This window comes from Macrotis lagotis, chromosome 2, assembly GCF_037893015.1.
Source record: "Macrotis lagotis isolate mMagLag1 chromosome 2, bilby.v1.9.chrom.fasta, whole genome shotgun sequence".
Lineage (NCBI taxonomy): Eukaryota > Metazoa > Chordata > Mammalia > Peramelemorphia > Peramelidae > Macrotis > Macrotis lagotis.
Genome location: NC_133659.1, coordinates 214,192,545 through 214,212,331, shown reverse-complemented (window position 1 = coordinate 214,212,331; position 19,787 = coordinate 214,192,545). Strand labels below are relative to the sequence as shown.

The window sequence follows — 19,787 nt, the reverse complement described above, 5'->3', positions numbered from 1 at the left end:
TATAACTGAGCAGAGAATCGATCTTTGAATACAAGACTCAAGAGATGCATAGAAAGATAAATGGAAAGGGGGGAAAAAACAAATGTTAGTCAAGAACATTAAATTGTATACAAACTTGAAAGAGAAGGTAACACGTATAACTCTTGAGAATTATATTTCTCTTAGGATAGTTAAAGGGTTGAAAATAGTTAAAGAGGGGTGGCTAGGTTGCTCAGTGGATAGAGCACTGGCCCTGGAGTCAGTAGTACCTGAGTTTAAATCCGGCCTTAGACACTTAATAATTACCTAACTGTGTGTCCTTGGGCAAGCCACTTAACCCCATTAGCTTACAAAAACCTAAAAAAAAAAAAAAGAAAATAGTTAAAGAGATTGTACTTAGAGGATATTGGTCTAGTTAGTTCTTTCTTTTGTTATCAAAGAAGACCAAAGTGACATCACTATGTTTGAGACAAATTACAGTGTGTCTGACTGTGGCTGATCAGACCAATATGAGTTCAGAATTCTCTATTTGTGTTGGGCACAAATCAAGTTCAGGTGAAGCCCTAGAATGTTTACTCTAAACATATATCTCATGTTTCCTTTGAGCTACTTTAATTCTGCCCTGCTCATAGAGTCTAGCACATTCTCTGAAAAGGGTATCCTATGATGGGTGGTTCTGTGCCAGTGTCTCCAGTGCTTTACAATCCAATACTAAAGTTCTTAAGAGAGACCTTCAGAGACTCTATACATAATTAAATCAGAAGTGATTTCACTCTACTAGGTAGTTAGAGTTTAAAGTACAATAGGGGCAGAAGGTGGGAGTGTACTTAAAATGAGTTGGACATAAAGAGATTAGGAAGTAATCTTTTCTTAATTGATACTTTAGTTAAGGAGAGTTTTAGTACCATGGTTGGGGTGCTAAAGGGACAGTGGGAGAGCATGTGCCCAATACTTTGATTGTGGAGGGATGTAAGGCTATGGTTGGAGTACTATAGAGACACAGAAAGAGTATATTTAGAGGGATTGAACATGAAAACATCATGAAGGGATATACTTTGCTTGAAGATTTGTAACAATTGGAAGAAGTATGCTTGGGGAGGAAACAAATGGTTTATGAAATGATTTGGCTTTGAATGATGCTCTGGCTCGTGAGGATTGTGTAGCCAGGAAAGATTTGAAAAGGGGGTAAAGTATAAAGTGATTATAATTTGATATATATAAAGTGAGATATAATTATAATAAGTATATTTGAGTCAATCATGACTCTTGAAAAGTATATTTTTAATGAAACAGAAGAGAGGAGGGTGGCTAATGACTATGAAACAATGCTGCTTATCAATTAATCAATCACTCAACCTTTGATCTTACTTTGATTGATAGTACCTAGAATTATAGTACTTCTACCAGATCAGGTAAAAGGAGTATATTTTGATAAAGGGGATGTAAGTACAAGACAAGGATTAAAGCAATAAAGACATAAAAAAGGATTATACCAGAAGAAGGTTAGGCATTAGTGAATAACACCAAATGAAAAGTCAGAAAGATCTATTATAGTAGAGGAAAAGAGGTGAAGGTTGGACACTAAGTAAAGCCTACACAATAGATTTGGCTCAGAGTGAGAATAATCATACATTCCCAATTTAGTTTAAAAATTGATTCTACTCTACAGGGAAATAGGGGGAGGGAAGGGAAAGAAAAGGGAAGAAGGGACTGATAAAAGGGAAGACCAAGGTATAAGTGAAAATAAATTTGAAGTTAAAATTTAAAAGAAAAGTTGAAGAGAAAATGGAGCAAAACATTGATGAGGAGGATAAGAGGAAAGGAAAGAGAAAAGTACAAATGGGGAAAGATAGTATGGAGGGAAATAAAGATTTACTAATTTGAACTGTAAATGTGAAAAGGATGAACTCTCTCATTAAATGGAAGCAGATAGCAGAATGGATTAAAAACCATAATCCTACTATATATTATTTACAAGAAACACATTTGCAGTAGAGATACATACCCAGCTTAAAGGTATGAAGCAATATTATTCTATAAGAAACCATGCATGATTGAACTCTAGAAAAGCTTGAAAAGAATGACAGGAACTGATGCTAAGTGAAGGGAGCAGAACCAAGAGAACATTGTACACATTAATGTCAACATTATATGTTGATCAACTTTGATGGATGCAGCTCCTCTCAGCAGTTTAGAGAGTTAGGACAACCCTGGGAGACTGTTTATAAATAATACTATCCACATCCAGATGAAAAAAACAAAACAAACAAATCAATCAAATAAAAAACCCCTATAGACTCTGAATGAACACTATGTTCACTTTTAAAAATTTCTCTTTTGTTTTTCCTTCGTATTCCATGGGTTTTCTTTCTTTTTCCTTAGTCTTAATTCCTCATATAGGAAAACACTAATATGTAACTATGCCAACGGCAAATGTACCTATACAATGTTCACCAGATTGTTTGCTGCTGAGGGGAGGATGTTAGGAAGGAAGGGTGGAAGGAGATTATGTAACATAAATATTCATGTGGATAAATGTTGAACAACTTTCATAACATGTAATTGGAAAAATAAATAAAATATCAATTCAAAAAGAATCCTAGTTGTCAAGTGTGATAAGTGATTAGATTTCATTTCTACATTAGTTATGGGAAACTGAAGAAAGTAGTTTATATCTTACAGAGAAACAACTAGGGAAGATAAGGAAAGAAGCTATAGTGATAGACTTTGAGGAATGTTGGCTTAGAGATGTAAATCAAGCTAATTTACATCTTCCTGAGAATAAGGGGAATCTCTCTCTGTATATAGAGAGGAAGGGGATGGACTGGTCCCAGAAGACTAGGGACCAAAGAATTAGTAGGTATGGGGAATTAGTGAAGTAAGTGGTACCAGTAGTCAGATTCACACATCTGTGTTATCCCTTTCAAAGCCTGACTACCAGATTGTGGGGAAGGGGAGGTTTAATAAGGAATTTGAACCCATGTGGGAAGAGAATTGGGTACTTTGGATAGTACCTAGTCACTTGGGAACAAGGGAGGTGATGCAGGGAAATGGTGTGGAGAATTATGAATGTAGCCGAAACAAAATCTGATCTTAAATACTGTTATATCTTGTTAAATGGGTAGAGGTTCCCCACTCTTGAGATATAAACTGACCCCCTATTGTTTGTAATTTGTCCCCATTTTACCTTTCACTTAACCTTGGCCTAGGTGCTGGTGTGACAGGAAATGACATGTTGAACTTAGGGGTTGAGCACCTTGGGACAGGAAGGACCAGTAAGAGGCTTGCCTTTGGAAAATACCTGGCCCAAGGTGTAAGACCACTCCCCAAGCGCCATCCTCTGTCCAACCTATCTTAGAAGGGTATTTAATAGGAAGTGCCACCCTTTCAAGCTCTCTTGCTTCTTCTGGGCTCCCATCCAGAAGGATGGGACTTTCTCAGGCTCTTCCTTAACCTACATGGAGCACTATGAGCCTCTTACCATATGGCCTGGTTAAGCCAAGTCTCAGGGCTGCCTACTTCTCTCTCTCTCTCCCTTACTCAGATTTTACCTGGCCTGTCCTCAAGTACTTGCTTTTCTTACTAATTTTGGCCTGTTTACTTTGCAATGTTATTATTTTGCCATAATAAAATCCTGAGCAGTTTTAACATTTCAGAGAGCTGCAAATTCCTTTGCTTTTTCAGTGGCCTTAAATCTTCTGTCTTCAATCTCTAAATCTTTAAAAATCAGCAACATTTATGATGAGCCTGCCAGTATACACTTCTGCCTTGACCCTGGAATCTGTTCAAGCTTGGAGAATTGAGAAACATGTTTTCCCAGATTCAAGATTTCTAAAAAAATAGGAAAATTAAATTGGACCTTTCTAGCCATCCTCCCTATTTGTCCCTTCTCTTGACCCTGGGGTTAATGTGGGAAAAGGTTGAGTTGTTTGTGTTTTGGGGGCCAACAGGTGTTCATCCAGATGTGAGGTACACATTGGCTCAAGGGTAAGCATTCCAGTCAGGGAGTTGTTGTGTAAATGATATTTTGAGCCCACTGTAGTATGGTTTTGTCTTGTATATTTGAGAGGGCATATGTGCATGGAGGACATATGCCCAATTAGTGTGTAATTTGCTTATGTAGTATTCTAGGAAGTAATCCTTAGACTTAAAACATGGGGAAAACTTATTCAGTACCAAAGACCTCCCCCCCCCCCCCCCCAGCTTGTATGCTATCTCATTGGAAGGAATTAGACTTGACAAACGCTAGCTATGTTGGCATTAGCAAAACACCTGAGTTCCTGGGTCAGGTCAGTGATTCTTCACTGGAAACTCCAAACCAATCTCTCTGGATCTGCTTGGACAGCTATGAGGTGAGGAAAACTGAACTATGCTATTTTTCCCCTGATCAGACCAGACTAAATTTAGCCAAAACCTTACTTAATTTGCTCTCCTTTTGCTCCTGGGATGGCAGGGGAGGCACTCGGATTTGGAGGCTTTACCTGGCTAAAATTTCTATCAGTGTCCTTGCCCCACCTTGGGAGGCTAGTAAACTTGTGCAGTAAGCTAGGTAGGCCTTTTTAGATCTGGTTGGCTTGGTTTGTAGTCTCTCTCACTCTTGAAGGGCAAAATTCTTATCTTTGGGCTCTCTCTTTATCTCTCTTTGAAATACTCTCTCTCATTCTCTGCAGCCCCCACCCCCTGCAAGGGGAGGGGAAGGAGAACAAAAAATTCTTTCTTTTTGGAACCTAGAAGCTCAAACCTATATTCCAGCTGTAATGCAAGTTTCACTGCAGGAGGGTAAGATTTCCCCACCCCCTCAAACTTGTTTTAGTCCTTGTTTAAAATAGGGAAATAGGGTATCCCCCTGCCTTCTTCCAGTCTTGGAGAGAAGGGGGAGCTGGATGAAAGGCTTTTTTTTTAAACTTTTTTTTTTAGGTTTCTGCAAGGCAAATGGGGTTAAGTGGCTTGCCCATGGCCACACAGCTAGGTAATTATTAAGTGTGTGCGATCGGATTTGAACTTCACCACCTAGCCGCCCCACTTTTTTTTTCTTTAGACTTACTTGTGGTTACAAATTCCAAGCCCCATCCCCTAAAGGCATTAGCTCTGACACAGAGCTAGAAGGGGGGGAAGAGGAATCTGTCAGATTGATTGACAAGCTTCATGGCCAATTAGTTAAGAGAAAAAAAAAGGGATTTAAAAAAAGGAAGAAATTTTTTTTCTGGGACTAGGAAATTCAGATTTCATTTTTTTAATTAAGCTCTTGCTAATAACTAATATCTTTATAATAGAGTAACTGGACTTGAATTTTGTAAAGTAAATTAAGAATGCATTCAGCTATAGAAAGGAATTAATTGGTTATTTTAAAATCTTGATGTATATATGAGGTTCCTCAAAAAATTCTAATTGATTCAAAAATTATTTTTTGACTGGTCTTAATTGGTATGATTCAAAAATTAAGAATAAAATCTATGTGTGTATATGTGTATTTAAATATCAATTTGATGTTTTCACACCTCACCACTGGCCTGGAGTGATGGGAAAATGTTCCTTATTTTGAGATTTCGGTGCTGACTAGGGTGTCCAAAATATCTCACTTTAGTACATTTGAAACATTTTTACAAAAAGAATTGTCTCTGTGTTTTGTGTCTATGTGTCTAAAAATCTCCTGTGTGTGTGTGTGTGTGTGTGTGTGTGTGATTCATATCTGAAATGATTCCTGATTGTTAACCGAATTCCGTCTTTTACATTTGAAAGTGTTCAAGTTATAAGCTTTGTGTTGTACCTTTGCAAAATATTTATGAAACAACTATATAGGATGTGATTTTTTTTTATTACAACAAGTTCCTTAAAGGGAAAAGAAATAGCAGTATGGTTGCTTATATCAGGATAATGCCTTTTGGTCTATTTTTTAAACTGATTTAAAGGAGAGAGCCATTCTTCAACTAGAATTTTTGTTCTTTCTAAACATGGTCAAAATTAAAACAGAAAATTTTGTTGTAAATTACTTTTTGCACATGAGCAGTTTAAAAATGTTTATTCAGTAAATTTATTTAAACTACTCTTGAGCTTTTGGTTACAATTTAATGTGGCATCCATTAATCAATCTGTATTATATTGGAACCCATGTTCTTATAAAAGGTATTTTGATATTGGCTTAGGATCATAAAGTATATATTTTTTCTTTTTTATAGACCTTTATAGACCTTTTTCTTTTTTATAGACCTTCTATTTCCCCCCCTAATTATTAGATGTCTGTTAAATAGCTTTCTCTATTAAAATATCTCTCTCTGGTTTTTGCTTGATCAATTTTTCCTGAATTTCCTTTCTCTAGATTATCAGCTATACATACCCAAGGCCAGCCAGTCAGCTGTTCCAGCCAATCATTCCTTGGACCCTGTCTCAATGAAGTTCTCACTGCAATGCATTCATCTCCAAATAGACTCTAAAAGACCCAAAAGAATCTAGATCCCGAATAATTCTGGGGGGGGGGAATGTTGTAGGGAAATGATATAGAGAATTATGAAAGTAGCAGAAACAAAAATTGTAACCTTAAGAGCTGTTAAATCTTGTTAAATGGGTGGGGGTTCCCTTCTCTTGAAATGTAAACTGACTCCCTATTGTTTGTATCTTGTTCCCATTCTCCCTTTCATTTAACCTTGGCCTTGATGCTTGGTGTGACAGGAAATGACATGTTGAACTTGGTAGTTGAGCACCTTTGGACAGGAAGAACCAATAAGAGGCTTGTCATTGGAAAATACCTGGCCCAAGGTGTAAGACCACTCCACAAATGCCACCCTCTGTCCAACCTACCATAGGAGGGTATTTAATAGGAAATTCCATCCCTTCAAGCTCCCTTGCTTCTTCTAGGCTACCATCCAGAAGGATGGGGTTTTCTCAGGCTCTCTCTCTCTCTCTCTCTCTCTCTCTCTCTCTCTCTCTCTCTCAGATTATTTCTGGCCTGTCCTCAGGGTGCTTACTGCTTTTCTTTGTAACAATATTTTGACATAATAAAATCCTGAGCAGTTTTAACATCCCAGAGAGCTGTGAATTCCTTTGCCTTTTCAATGGCCTTACATCTTCTGAAATTCAATCTCTAAATCTTTAAAAATAAACAACAGAGGGACTTGAGTTTCTAGACAAGAGATAAAAAGGCCCAGATTTCATGTATCATATGTGCCCATTTCTATTATGGACACCCATCCTTGAACATGTTTTAAATAAAAGGATTCACTTTAGTCCATTTATGATGGTTCTGAGTTCTTGGTAAGGTACTTGTTTCTTACATCAAGTCCATAATTAAATGTTTTTTAAAAAATATCAAATAGATCTATATTTTATTGAGGAGAGAGAGAGAGAGAGAAGCCCAGAGTTGGTTAACCCTAGAATTATTTGTCTAGAAATTCTCTTTTGCCCTTCCCCATAACATGGTCTATTTATAAGAAGCCATCAGAATGCAATAAAAATCAGTTAATATTTATCTAGAGACAAAAGCCATTATAAAAATATAAGCAGAAAATAAAATTTAAGATCAAACAATGTCACTTTACAGGCAGCTTTGAGGAGGGAGGGAGAGGAAAAAGAGAAAAATGAAGGGGTTATACCTTCATTTAATCCCCAAAAGGCAATAAATTCTGTCCAGGCACTTTTTTAAAGCAGGTCAGTGATCTGGTGGCCCAAATAATCATGATTACATTTGGTCCCACATAGCAGCACCTTGCCATTGCAATTCCCTGTTTGCTGGCACTCATTGACATATCCTGCTCCCTCCCCTACACCATTATTCAAAGGGACTGAAAAGTTGCCCTAGTTTTCATCTTTCCTATCTTTCAGTACCTTTTTCCAGTTGAGAAAGATCTTTGCTGATAAAAGCTATAATATAACATAGAAAGTATTCCTAAAATTGTATGCAAATATATGTAGGAAATCAGTACACTCCAATTTCCATGCTATTATCACCTCTGTATAGCATAGATACTTTGTCTGAAGGTATATTTCCTTCCCCTATTCTATCAAAGCATTATTATAAATTTAACCAATTTCTGCATAAATATAAAATAGGTTTTAAAAGTTTGATTAAAAATTTATGAGTTGATAAATGATAAAAATATAAATCTATTAAAATAAAGGGTCATGAGATCTTAGACATAAATTTTAAGAGGGCTAGGCATTTAAGGTTCTTCCTGTGGGAGAAGTTTCCATTGCATAGTTGTATCCAATTCCTCTTCAAAATCTCCCTTCTCCTGCTCCTTTGACAACTCAAGGAAGACCTTAAAGGGGAGGGGGGGAAAAACAGAAAGAGAAGAATGAAATAGCAATTTAATTCCTGAGAGCATAAAATAACAACTATCATTATTATTATTATTATTATAGCTAGCATTTATATAGTTCTTAAAGGTTTAGAAACTATTTAACGAATCTTTACCCTGCCATTTATTTAAATTTATTTTGAGAAGCTTCTTTGTCTGATGTAGGATTTCTAATCAGGAAGACCTGGGTTCAAATTCTTCCTCTGACACTAATTAGGTGATTAAGGGCAAATCGCTAAATCTTTCTGAACCTCAGTTTTCTTGTCTATAAAATTTGGGATAATAATATTTGCAGCACAGTTATCCCTTTCACATCATGACTTTTCCCACCCTGGTTTTGGTATATCTCAGGAAGTTAGGATAAGAAATTAAATGGGAATTTTTTGGTAGTTTTGTGAAAGCCATAAAGTCCAGTAAATAACACACAAAAAAGTTTAGAAACTCAGAAACACATAATACACACACACACACACACATATATGTATATATATATGTATATATATGTATGTATATATATATATAGTATTAGATAATATCAACATATTTCATCTTTTAATGTCATAATAATTCAGACTTCTTCTCTAGTATGAAAGGAGGGTCAAAAAGTTTTAGATGAATTTTCCAGAGAGGCACCATGCCCTTAACCCAATGATGTTGAAGGGACAATTGTATTCTACCTCTTGGATTCTTACTCAAATTAAATAACAGATAAAAAACCTTGAGATATAATAAGGATGCTAATAACTATTAATAAGGAAAAACTCTAAACTATAAGATGCTTTAGGAGTATCAGTATTGTCGTTATTATTCCTCCTTAGACTGGACAAAAATAGTAATTTAAAAATTATTGATCAAGAGCTGAGCTACCCCTTCCCTTCATGGCCTTTATATGTTTATAGTCATTGATCATCAAGGGCCTCCTCACATCTATTTTTCTATTTCTTCTAAGACATTAAGGATCAAATAACCCAAAGAAATGAGAGGGTTATCTCAAGAAGACTTAGAGACAATTGATCAGACACATTTAATGATTTCTTGGAGTTTTACTCTACATTGTTCAAAAAAAATCATGATTATAGACATATGGATTTTCTATGTTACATAAACAGATTAATTAATGGATTCATGCATAAATGAATGGATGGATGGATAAATGAAAAAAATATGAATGAAGAAAGGAAGGAAAGAAGGAAGACAGAAAGAAAGAAAGAGAAAGAAAGAAAGAAAGAAAGAAAGAAAGAAAGAAAGAAAGAAAGAAAGAAAGAAAGAAAGAAAGAAAAAAAGAAAGAAAGAAAGAAAGAAGAGCAGAGAAAGAAGAAAAGAAATCTACAGACATCAGGTTGAACTCGGGAACTTTGCAGAATATGATGGAGGCAGGACCAGTAAGTTTTATGAGAAACTTCAATCATTCAGAGTTACATTTCATATTATGCCAATGTAATTTCAACTTAGATCATCAAGGGTTTTCTTCTTGTGCAAATATCTGAAGAGGTGTAGCTAGTGAGGCAGGCAGCTAAGATAGCTACATTAAAGAGAATCTTTTGTATAATTATAGAGGGGAAGTTCAACTTTCCTGGTTAATTAATAGAGTGAAAGCATCCTTTTCTGTAATCTTAGGATAAGTAGAAGGAGCCCTATGTGCACCATACTGCTAATATAGTATATCAATGGCATGTGGTGGGATTCATGACTGGGGAAGAAGGTAGAGTATCAGAGTGAAGATTTATACTGTGTAAGCCTAATAGAGGTTATATAAGCACACTGTGTATACTGACTGCCTCTCCTCTATCTCTCTTGACCATACTTCCCTGAAGTATATAAAGTGCCAGCTAGGACACCCATCCAGCACACACCAAGTCTGCACTAAATTAGTCACACAGCTAGGTCATATATTGGATAGAATGGCAGTTCTGGAGTTAAACTCTTAAGTAGCTGCATGAACAAGTCACTTAACCCTGCTTGCTTCAGTTTCCTCATCTATAAAATGAACTGAAGAAGGAAATGGAAAACCATTCTAGTATCTTTGCAAAGAAAATGCCAGATGGAAATACAAAGAGTTCACTACACTGAAATGAAAGAACAACAATAAGTGGCATGACAAATAAAAAGGCTTTATGAAAATAACCTGGACTGGCAGAGCCAAGATGGTGGCATGAAGGCAGGAATTCCTGGAAACTCATTTCCTAAAAAACTCCAAAAGCCATCAAATTATGACTCTAGTCAAAATTTAGAGGGGGCAGAACCTACAGAAAGAATGAGTGATACAATTTACCAGTCTGAGACAACTTAGAAGTTCCATAGGAAAAGTCTGTTTCATTGGGACTGGGGGCTGGAAAGAGCCACAGTGCAGCTTCAGTGCAGCAGGGACAGGATAAACCAGCTTCACCCTTCTGGGAACAGCCTATGGGGTGCCTGGGTCCCTGGGGGTAAGTGGGTGGTTTCCAGACCTCTTGGCCCAGGGATCACTGAGGACAGTTTGAAGGAATGGTGAAAGTACTCTGCAGCACCAGAATGAATACAGAGTGAGGTGCCCACCTCAGAGCAACCTTGCAGTGAAAATCTGCAGTGGGAATCCAAGAAACCACTGAGCACTTCCAGAGCTTCCAGCCTACAGTTGACAAGGGGGGTGGGGGAAGACTGCAGAGATTTCTCTGCTTTCTCTGGGGAAGGCCTCTGTTGTATGCCTGCACTTAGATCCAGATTGCAGTTTGGGCCCCTATGCTACCATAGCTGAGCAAGGACCCTCCTCACAGCTCTAGGGCAGAGGGGAGTGCCTGTAGTCATCTCCACACCAGAGCACAGGCAAGAGAGAAGTTAGAGCTTCTCATAAGATCTCAGAGGAATTAAGGACCCTGTGGGGTGTCCCCCAAACCCCCCAAAGTCTTGGAAGTGTGGTAAATCAGTCATAGACTGAGGAAATGAGAAACAACAGAAAAAGAAGAATCTGACCATAGAAAATTACTTTGGTTCATGTAGGATCAAAATACACACTCATTAGATGTCAAAGTTCAAACTTCTGTATCCAAAGCCTCTAAGAGAAATAGAAAATGGGCTCAGGTAATAGAAGAGTTCAAAAAAGACTTTTGAAAAGAAATTAAAGGAGGTAGAGGAAAAATTGGGAGGAGAGAGGAGAGTCAGGCAGATAAATCATGAAAACCAAGTCAGTAGCTTGGTGAAAGAAATACAAAAAAAAAATACTGAAGAAAAGAATATGTTAAAAAACTAGTTTAGGCCAAATGTAAAAAGCAACACAAAAGGAAAATTAGGAGAAGAATGCCTTAAAAAAGCAGAATTGGCCAGCTGGAAAATGAAGATTAAAAAAAAAAGTTCTCTGAAGAAAATAACTCCTTCAAATGCAGAATGGAACTAAAGGAAGCCGATGACTTTATGAGAAATCAGGAAGAAATAAAACAATACCAAAATAAGCAAAAATTGGAAGAAAACGTGAACTATCTCATTGGAAAGACACCTAACCTTGAAAACAGATCCAGAAGAGATAATTTAAAAATTATTAGGCTACCTGAAAGTCGCAAACAGGAAAAGAGCCTAGACTTCATTTTTCAAGAAATAATACAGCTAAATTGTCCTGAGATCCTAGAAGCAGAGGCTAAAATAGAAATTGAAGGAATCCTCTGATCACCTCCTGAAAGAGATCTCAAAAGGAAAACTCCTAGGAATATTATACCCAAATTCTAAAACTCCCAAGTCAAAGAGAAAATACTTAAAGCTGTCAGAAACAAACAATTCAACTACTGTGGCTCTATAATCAGGATTACACAGGATTTGGCAACAACTACATTAAGGGCTCATGGGGCTTGGAATATGAATTTTGGAAGGCAAAAGAGCTTGTTTACCACTGAGAATTAACTACCCAGCAAAACTGAACATCAAACTTTCCTATTAAAACAACCAGAGCTGAGCAGAAAGTTTGATTTCCAAGTGCAGGACTCAGGTGAAACATAGAGGGGGTGAAGGAGAAGGACTAACTATGAGGAACATAATGTCATTGAACTGTTTGTATTCTTGCAAAGGAAGAAGATATTGATAACTCATATGAATTTTCTTATTTATAAGAGGAAGTAGAAGGAGCATATATAGACAAGGCACAGGAGGGAATTGAATATAATGATATAATATGGTATAAAGATGGAGTCAGTGGGTGATAAAGGAAAGTACTGGGAGGAAAGGAAAGGAGAGGAAGAAGCAGCTAAGATATTTCACATAAAAGATTCAAGAAAAACTTTTTGCCATGGAGTGGAATGGGGGGAAGGCAGGGGGGAATGAGTGAGCCTTCATTCTCATCAGAAATGACTCAGAGAGGAAATAACATACACACTTAATAGAGTATAGAAATCTATGTTACCCTAGAGAAAAATGAGAAGAAAGGGATGGGATAATGGGAAATGGGGGGAGGGAAGGATGGAGTAGGTGATAGAGGAGAGGGAAGACCATGGGAGAGGGTACTCAGTACAGCACACTTCTGAGCAGGGACATGGTGAAAGAAGAGAGAGAGAGAATGGAATAGGTGAGAGCGGGGAGGAATAGAGTGGAAGTTAATACAGCTAGTAATAGTGACTGTAGGAAAAGATATTAAAGCAATTTCTCTGGTGGACTTATGATAAAGAAGGCAACTCATCCCAGAGACAGAAGCATTGGAATCTGAACACAAACTGAAGAACACTTTTTTTCTCTTACTATTATTGAGGTTTCTCTATCTTTTTTTGGGGGGGGGGTCTATGTTTACTTTCACAACAAGATTATTATAATAATATAAAATAAATAAACCAAATTATCAAAAAAAAAAAGAAAGAAAAGAACTCACCTGTTCCAAAGTTGACTGAGAGAGACTGTAATCCTGCAGGTTGAAGGTATGCTTAACTGAATAAGAATGAATTTATGTTAGCAGTTCACATATTTTCCATCTAGGTTTTTCCTAAGTTAGAGTATAATGTAAATAACTACAATATGCCTTGAATACAAAGGATAAAGCAAAAGTCACTCTATAGTAGAATAAAAATATAATAAAGTGGTCCAATCTGACTTTTGATATTAAAAATAGCTAATTTTATATTTTAATATACTATTTAAATAGTTGTCTTAGTTGTAGGACACTTAACTAAAAAGTCTTTGAGAAATTGTTTAACTCAAATTTGAGTTTTGCTTCCTTAAAGTCATGCAATGAATGGCTTTAGTTTTCTCAAATGTTTATTACACTGATTCTGTTTGGGATTTGCCATTGCTATGTAGAAACTCACTTTCAACATGAGTTGATCACTCTTACCTGCCTCTAATTTAGAAAAAGCCTGAGAAAGAGGATATACATCTTGAACAGGCACTTTATAGACCATCAAGGAGGAATACCTGATAGGAGAAAGAGAAAAATGCTATTTTACATTGCAGTCCTCTATATCTTGTATATTTTTGAATTCTTTGTATACAAGTCAGATATTCATTCTGACCATAACTTCATAAATGGCATGTTTTACCAGTTTCCAGTTTTTCCAATAATTTTTACTGAGCAGTGAATTCTTATTCCACAAGCTTAAATCTTTAATTTGTCAAACACAAGATATACAATACACAATAGTAATCATTTACTATTGAGTATTATATGTCTATTCTGTTTTACTAATCCACCTTTCTGTTTATTATCCAGTAGAGATAATTATGTTTTTGGTAATTTTGATAATTTTTTAATAATTACCACCTTACAACATAAAATCTGATCCTGCTAAATCTCCTTTCTTTATATTTTAATGACCTTTTATATAGATATTCTTGACCTTTTATTCTTCCAAATGAATTTTGTTATAACTTTTCTAGCTCAAAAAATAATTTTTGCTAATTTAATTGGGTTGATATTACATAAATAGATTAGGTAGAATTGCCATTTTTATTATATTGGCTGCTAACTCATGAACAATTAGCATTTCTTCAATTACATAAATCTGATTTTATTTGCATAAAAGTGTTCTATAATTCATGTAGTTCCTGGCTTTTTCTTGGCAAGTATCTTCCTGGTATTTTTTACTACACATAATTTATTCTAATTGGGGTATTTCTTACTATCTCTTCTTGCAAAGTTTTATTGGTGATATATAGAAATGCTGATGATTTATGTGGGTTTATTTTATATTTGGATACTTTTCTAAAATTATTAATTGCTTCAACTAACTTTTTAGTTAAATATCTAGGATCTATATCATATTACTTGCAAAATAAAATCATTTTTATTACCTCATTGTTCATTCTGATTCCTTCAGTTTCTTTTTTCTTCTTTTATTAGTATTATTATTAGCATTTTTAATACAAAATGGGTATCCTTTTTTATTCTTATCTAATTGAGAAGGCTTCTAGCTAATCCATATTACAAATAAAGCTTACTGATGTTTTAGGTAGATTCTTATCATTATAAGGAAAAATTCATTTATACCTATGCTTTCAAGTGTTTTAATCAGAATGAGTGTTGCATTTTGTCAAAAACTTTTTCTCCCTTCTCCAATTCTAATTTTTTAGGGTTTTTTCTGTAAATTTTTGGATCTCTTTTTCTTTTTTGCAAGGCAATGAGATTAAATGACTTGCCCAAGGTCACACAGCTAGGTAAATATTAAGGGTCTGAGGCTGGCTTTGAACTGAGGTCCTCCTGACTCTAGGACTGGTGTTCTATACACTGTGCCACTTAGCTGTCCTGTGAATCTTTATCTAAGTGTTTGATTTTCTTTTTATAATTTTCTTGATTTTCATGCTATACTCTTATTTCTCCCTCCCCTCCATTTTTCTTTAGCATTTGATTTTTAAAGCATCTTTAAAGTTTTCCCATGGAAAATTTTTTGGGGCTTGTGAACATTTTACATGCTTCTTTGAAGTAGAAGTGGCTGTTTTGATTTTACTGTCTTCTGAAATTGAATCAAATCTTCTCTATCACCATCTATGATTAGATTTTTTCCTCTTTTCCTTCCATATTTTCTAGTGATGCATTTCTTAGCTTTTGATTTCATGTAGGGTTGGGTTCTAGTCCCAAGGAGTGGGGAATAATGACTTAGACTTCAGATGTTTCATATTATCATTTTCTGAGCTTATTCAAGATTTCTATGTTACATCAAATTTTCTTGAGGTAGAGAAACAATTGGACTATGCCACTTTGGACTCTTCTCTCTTTAAGTTGGAAATGCTTGAATTAAAAATAATATTAAATTAATTTTAAAATTCTGACATCTTTATGTCAAAAGTATAGCATAAAGTATTAATTTTTTGTACTTTGACACATCATAAAGCAAGAAAAACTGATGAGAAGTTAAACTTACTTTTGCTATCACGGGAAAAAACCCCTAAAAACTTCCTTTACCTTTCTTGCCTTGATGCTGTTGGAAAAAGCTTCAGAATCTCTTCATGGAGATGTCTCACTTGTCCAGGTTCCTTCACCCTTATTTCCAGCAAATAATCTTTGCCAAACTTGCTTTTCAGCTGTTGGATGGAACCAATACATCTGGAGTAAGGGAAATGGAAGAAAATGAATGTGTGTGTGTGTGTGTGTGTGTGTGTGTGTGTGTGTGTGTGATGGAGAGAGACGAGACAGAGACAGAGACACAGTCAGAGTCACAGATACAGAGAGGGACAGAGAGAGAGAGAGAGAGAGAGAGAGAGAGAGAGAGAGAGAGAGAGAGAGAGAGAGAGGCTAGAAAATTAATATTTTTTAATCTATTGCTATTATCCTTTATTTTTTGAACAGCATGAAAAAGGTCTTTTTATACCAGGAGCAATAGATCTACTCATCTTGAGATGAGTAGAGTGGCAAAAGAATTTCTTATTTTGCTATATTTTTGCTTATAAAATAATAATGGAACATTCACCCACCGTAGTTGTCCTGATACAATGATGGCCACTCGGTCACACACAGCTTCAGCTTCTGCCATATAATGTGTAGTCAGAATAGCACTATTCTCTTTCTTCTTAAATATTGCTCTAATAGACTGCCTGTATGGACATAAAAAAATGCATGCAATTAGGAAAAGCACACTAATATTTGCATAAAACTTGACAAAAGAAATTGGAATGGTCATAGATAAGATATTTGTCAAGACAATTCAGATATTTAAAGGGGAGAATGTTCCTGAAGAGGATAAGTGGTAGGGTAGCAAGCAGTCGATGCATGAATTGAAGGAATTGTGTTGAACAAAAAAAAATAGTGAATGAAAGTAGTTTCTCTGAGAAGAAGGCAAAAGTTGAGGTATTAAAAAAAAGAGAAATGCTGTATTAATAAAAAAAATTAAAACAAACTTGTAAGATGGAAGACAGGAAAAAACCACAACAAAATCCTTGGAAATTTATTGGAAACTTGCATATATTATTTACTGAGCTCTTAATTTTTGAATGACATCTAGGTAAATATCAGAGACATGTTCAGTGCTAAATACATTTCTATAGAGCATTCTATAGAATGAATTTGGAAACAGCTTGATTTTCATAGGATCAACCAGAAGGTTAAAATCTAAACAGGCTTTGTTTGGCATTGAGTTTTCTTATAATTCTTCTCACCATATTTGTTGCTGCCCTTCTGGATCCATTCCAGTTGATGGTTCATCCAGAAGTATGACAGATGGATTTTCCAGGATACTCAGAGCAAAGCATAACTAAAATGCAGAGAAACACAATTAGTGACTATCCTTACCATGGAAATGCTCAGAAGAATGACAAGCATATTACAAACCTTTCGAATTATGCCTGTTGACAGTTCCTGGACTGGAACTTTCATGTATTCCTGAAGTTTGAGAACATCCATTAATCTGATTTAAAAGAGAATTGGTTGGAGAAATTACAAGTAAAGCAACTCTGAAGTTCTGCTTCATACTCATCAGATTAGCCAAAATGAAAAATAAATGAAAATTATGAATCTGGAAGGCATTGGAGGAAAATAGACCACTAATCATGGTTGGTGGAGTTGTGAATGGTCCAATCATCCTTGGACAGGAATTTTGAATTATACTTAACAGGTAAATAAAGTATGCATTTGCTTTTGGTTCAGCAATATCACTTTTAGATTTATACCTCAAAGAGATTTATTAAGGAAAGTACTCATATGTACAATGCTCAAAATGAGAGGATGCCCATAACTCGGGGAATGACTGAAGAAATTCATTACATAATGTAGTGAAATATTATAAGAAATAATATAATAAATTATGAAAAGGATGGATTTAGAGAAACCTGAGAAGACTTATTGAAGAGAATCATGAGAAAAAATATATACAATAATATCATTGTAAAGGCAAACCACTTTAGGAATTGGGAACTTTGGTCAGTTCAATGACTGATGATGAAGCATACTAACCACTTCTGATGCAGAGGTAATGGACATTATTGCACATAGCCAATGTGGGAGTTTATTATGCATGTTTGTAAAAAGGTTTAATTTTCTTTTTCATTATTGAAAATTAAATTTTAAATGGAAAAAGATTCTTTGAATTGGGCTCTTTGACCAATGGTGAACTTTGGAAGAATGTACCTGGAAAAGAGAGTAAATGCAGTGTAGAAGAGCTAGTTATTATCATTCAGGAAAGTCTCAACTCTGATTATCATGAAGTGACTTATTTAAAGAACAAGAGAGAGGTTTTATTGCTATTGTAATTTTTTTCTTGTTAACATTACAAGTACTTATTTCAGTTTTCTTTAATTGATTGATTTCAAAGTTTATTCCCTTTTAGGTTTTGTAATAATGATAAATTGAACTGAGACACAATGAAACAGGATCAATCTCAGATCAATTACTTATAATCTAGTAGAACTTGGAAACATAATATTTATGTGTCTCAAAGCAACATCCACTGAAGTGAACTTATGGTAGGGATATAAAATCACACCTTCCTGTATTTATTAGTAATTTTCATTTTAGAAAAGATAGATACATTTTATGTTGTGCATACACAAATCCATCTCTTGCCTTACCCTTGTTACAACTCTTCTCTCTCCTCATTTAGAAAATCATTGCAATTTCTCTTTTTACTATACCGTGAAATAGCGACCATGGCATTTTCTTTCTTCAGTCCTTTCACTGCAGCATAGACCTCCAAATGCTCTTTTACTGTAAGGTTTTGCCATAATGAATTCTCCTGAGCACAGTACCCAACGGTATTAATCATTTTATCTCTTTGTTGACTCGTTGTTCCTTTCAGAATCACCTACACAAAATATCCACTTTCAAATTCAACATGCAGTTTTAAAGTACATCTATTTCAACAATATGCCATTATTGGCTTGGAGACAGTTCATATGCTAGTTCATATGCTCTCCAAGAATCATTCTCAGAAAGTTTGGAAGTACTCACCACTAGTTCAGCCACAGATGGTTGAGAATTCTGCCATATTTATTCTCTCACATGGTCTATTATGTTATAGTGACCTTGAGATTAGTATTAATGGAGAGAATACCTATCCCAGAGAAATCACAGATTTTTGAAGTGCTGAAGTATTTTATAATGTATTAAAAATAAACAATTATGCTAACAGCAAAAGGTAAATCTGAAATAACTTAGCTATAAAGAATAACAATGAATACAAATATTGGTTCTTGTAGATAGAGAATAAATTTATAGAGAATTTCTCTCTCAGTGTTCCCCCAAGTCAAGATGAGAGATCCTCAGACTTGTCTCGAATTCTTTCACCTGAGCTTTATGGCCCAGTCTCCAAGTGATTGTTGATAAGATAAATGCCTTGAGTCTTCATGTCTAGACAACCTTTCTGTCTTTCAATATCATATACCAAAATATTTCATTTTGGAGTCTATTGCCATAGCTTTCCAACTACTCTCTTTCTCCTTCCTTTCCAGTTCAACCTTCTCAAGCTTTTAATTTGATATTCCTGAAGCAAGAATATGACCATGTCATTCTCATGATCAAGAAACTTTAGCAGTTTCCCATTTTCTCTGAGTTAAAAATACAACCTCTTCTTTTTGGAATTTAAAGTCCTTTACATTCTTGTTCTGACTCTTTTCATGCTGATTTCACATTGTTCCCCCTTAGCACCCTAATTTCCCATCAGGGAGACTTGTTAGGTGTTCCCTGCATGCAACTACCTTTTGGAAGCCCTAGAACCTTCCAAAACTTAGCTTGTGTTACTTCCTACATGAGATCTTCACTTCTTATTCTTCTAGTTGTTAATGTTTTTCTCTTAATATTCCTCTTCTCCTATGACTTTGTCTATATATATATGTATAAAAATATTCCTCCTCCTCTATGACTTTGCATTTACATATATATTTATGTACATACACATATATACGTTTATCTACATACTTAGATATATACATAAATGCAGGAATATGTGAAATATATCTTACATTTATTTATCAGTGTATATGTAGTTTTATCTTTGCAGCTTGTACATAATACAATAAATGAATGATAAATTCTTATTTGTTTAAATTCAATTGGTTATTTCAACTGGTTATTCAATTAGTTTAGGTGTGTCTGATTCTTCATGACCTCATTTAGGGTTTTCTGGGCAAAGATACTGGAAAGAATTG

General features: G+C 35.2%; 1 protein-coding gene across 4 annotated transcripts in view; it reads right to left on the bottom strand.

Annotated features, from left to right (window-relative positions):
* Positions 1-6,851: 6,851 nt before the first annotated feature.
* Positions 6,852-19,787, bottom strand: part of LOC141514162 (ATP-binding cassette sub-family A member 10-like) — a 122,937-nt gene continuing 110,001 nt past the window's right edge. For all 4 annotated transcript variants that reach the window (XM_074224707.1, XM_074224705.1, XM_074224706.1 and 1 more), the window contains 8 exons: positions 18,276-18,445; positions 16,978-17,053; positions 16,806-16,900; positions 16,125-16,244; positions 15,616-15,756; positions 13,552-13,631; positions 13,093-13,148; positions 6,852-8,231 (listed from right to left, as the gene is read on the bottom strand). In XM_074224707.1, coding sequence (XP_074080808.1) covers positions 8,133-8,231; positions 13,093-13,148; positions 13,552-13,631; positions 15,616-15,756; positions 16,125-16,244; positions 16,806-16,900; positions 16,978-17,053; positions 18,276-18,445 — 837 coding nt within the window. In that variant the 3' untranslated portion in view covers positions 6,852-8,132. The remainder of the gene's footprint in view (positions 8,232-13,092; positions 13,149-13,551; positions 13,632-15,615; positions 15,757-16,124; positions 16,245-16,805; positions 16,901-16,977; positions 17,054-18,275; positions 18,446-19,787) is intronic.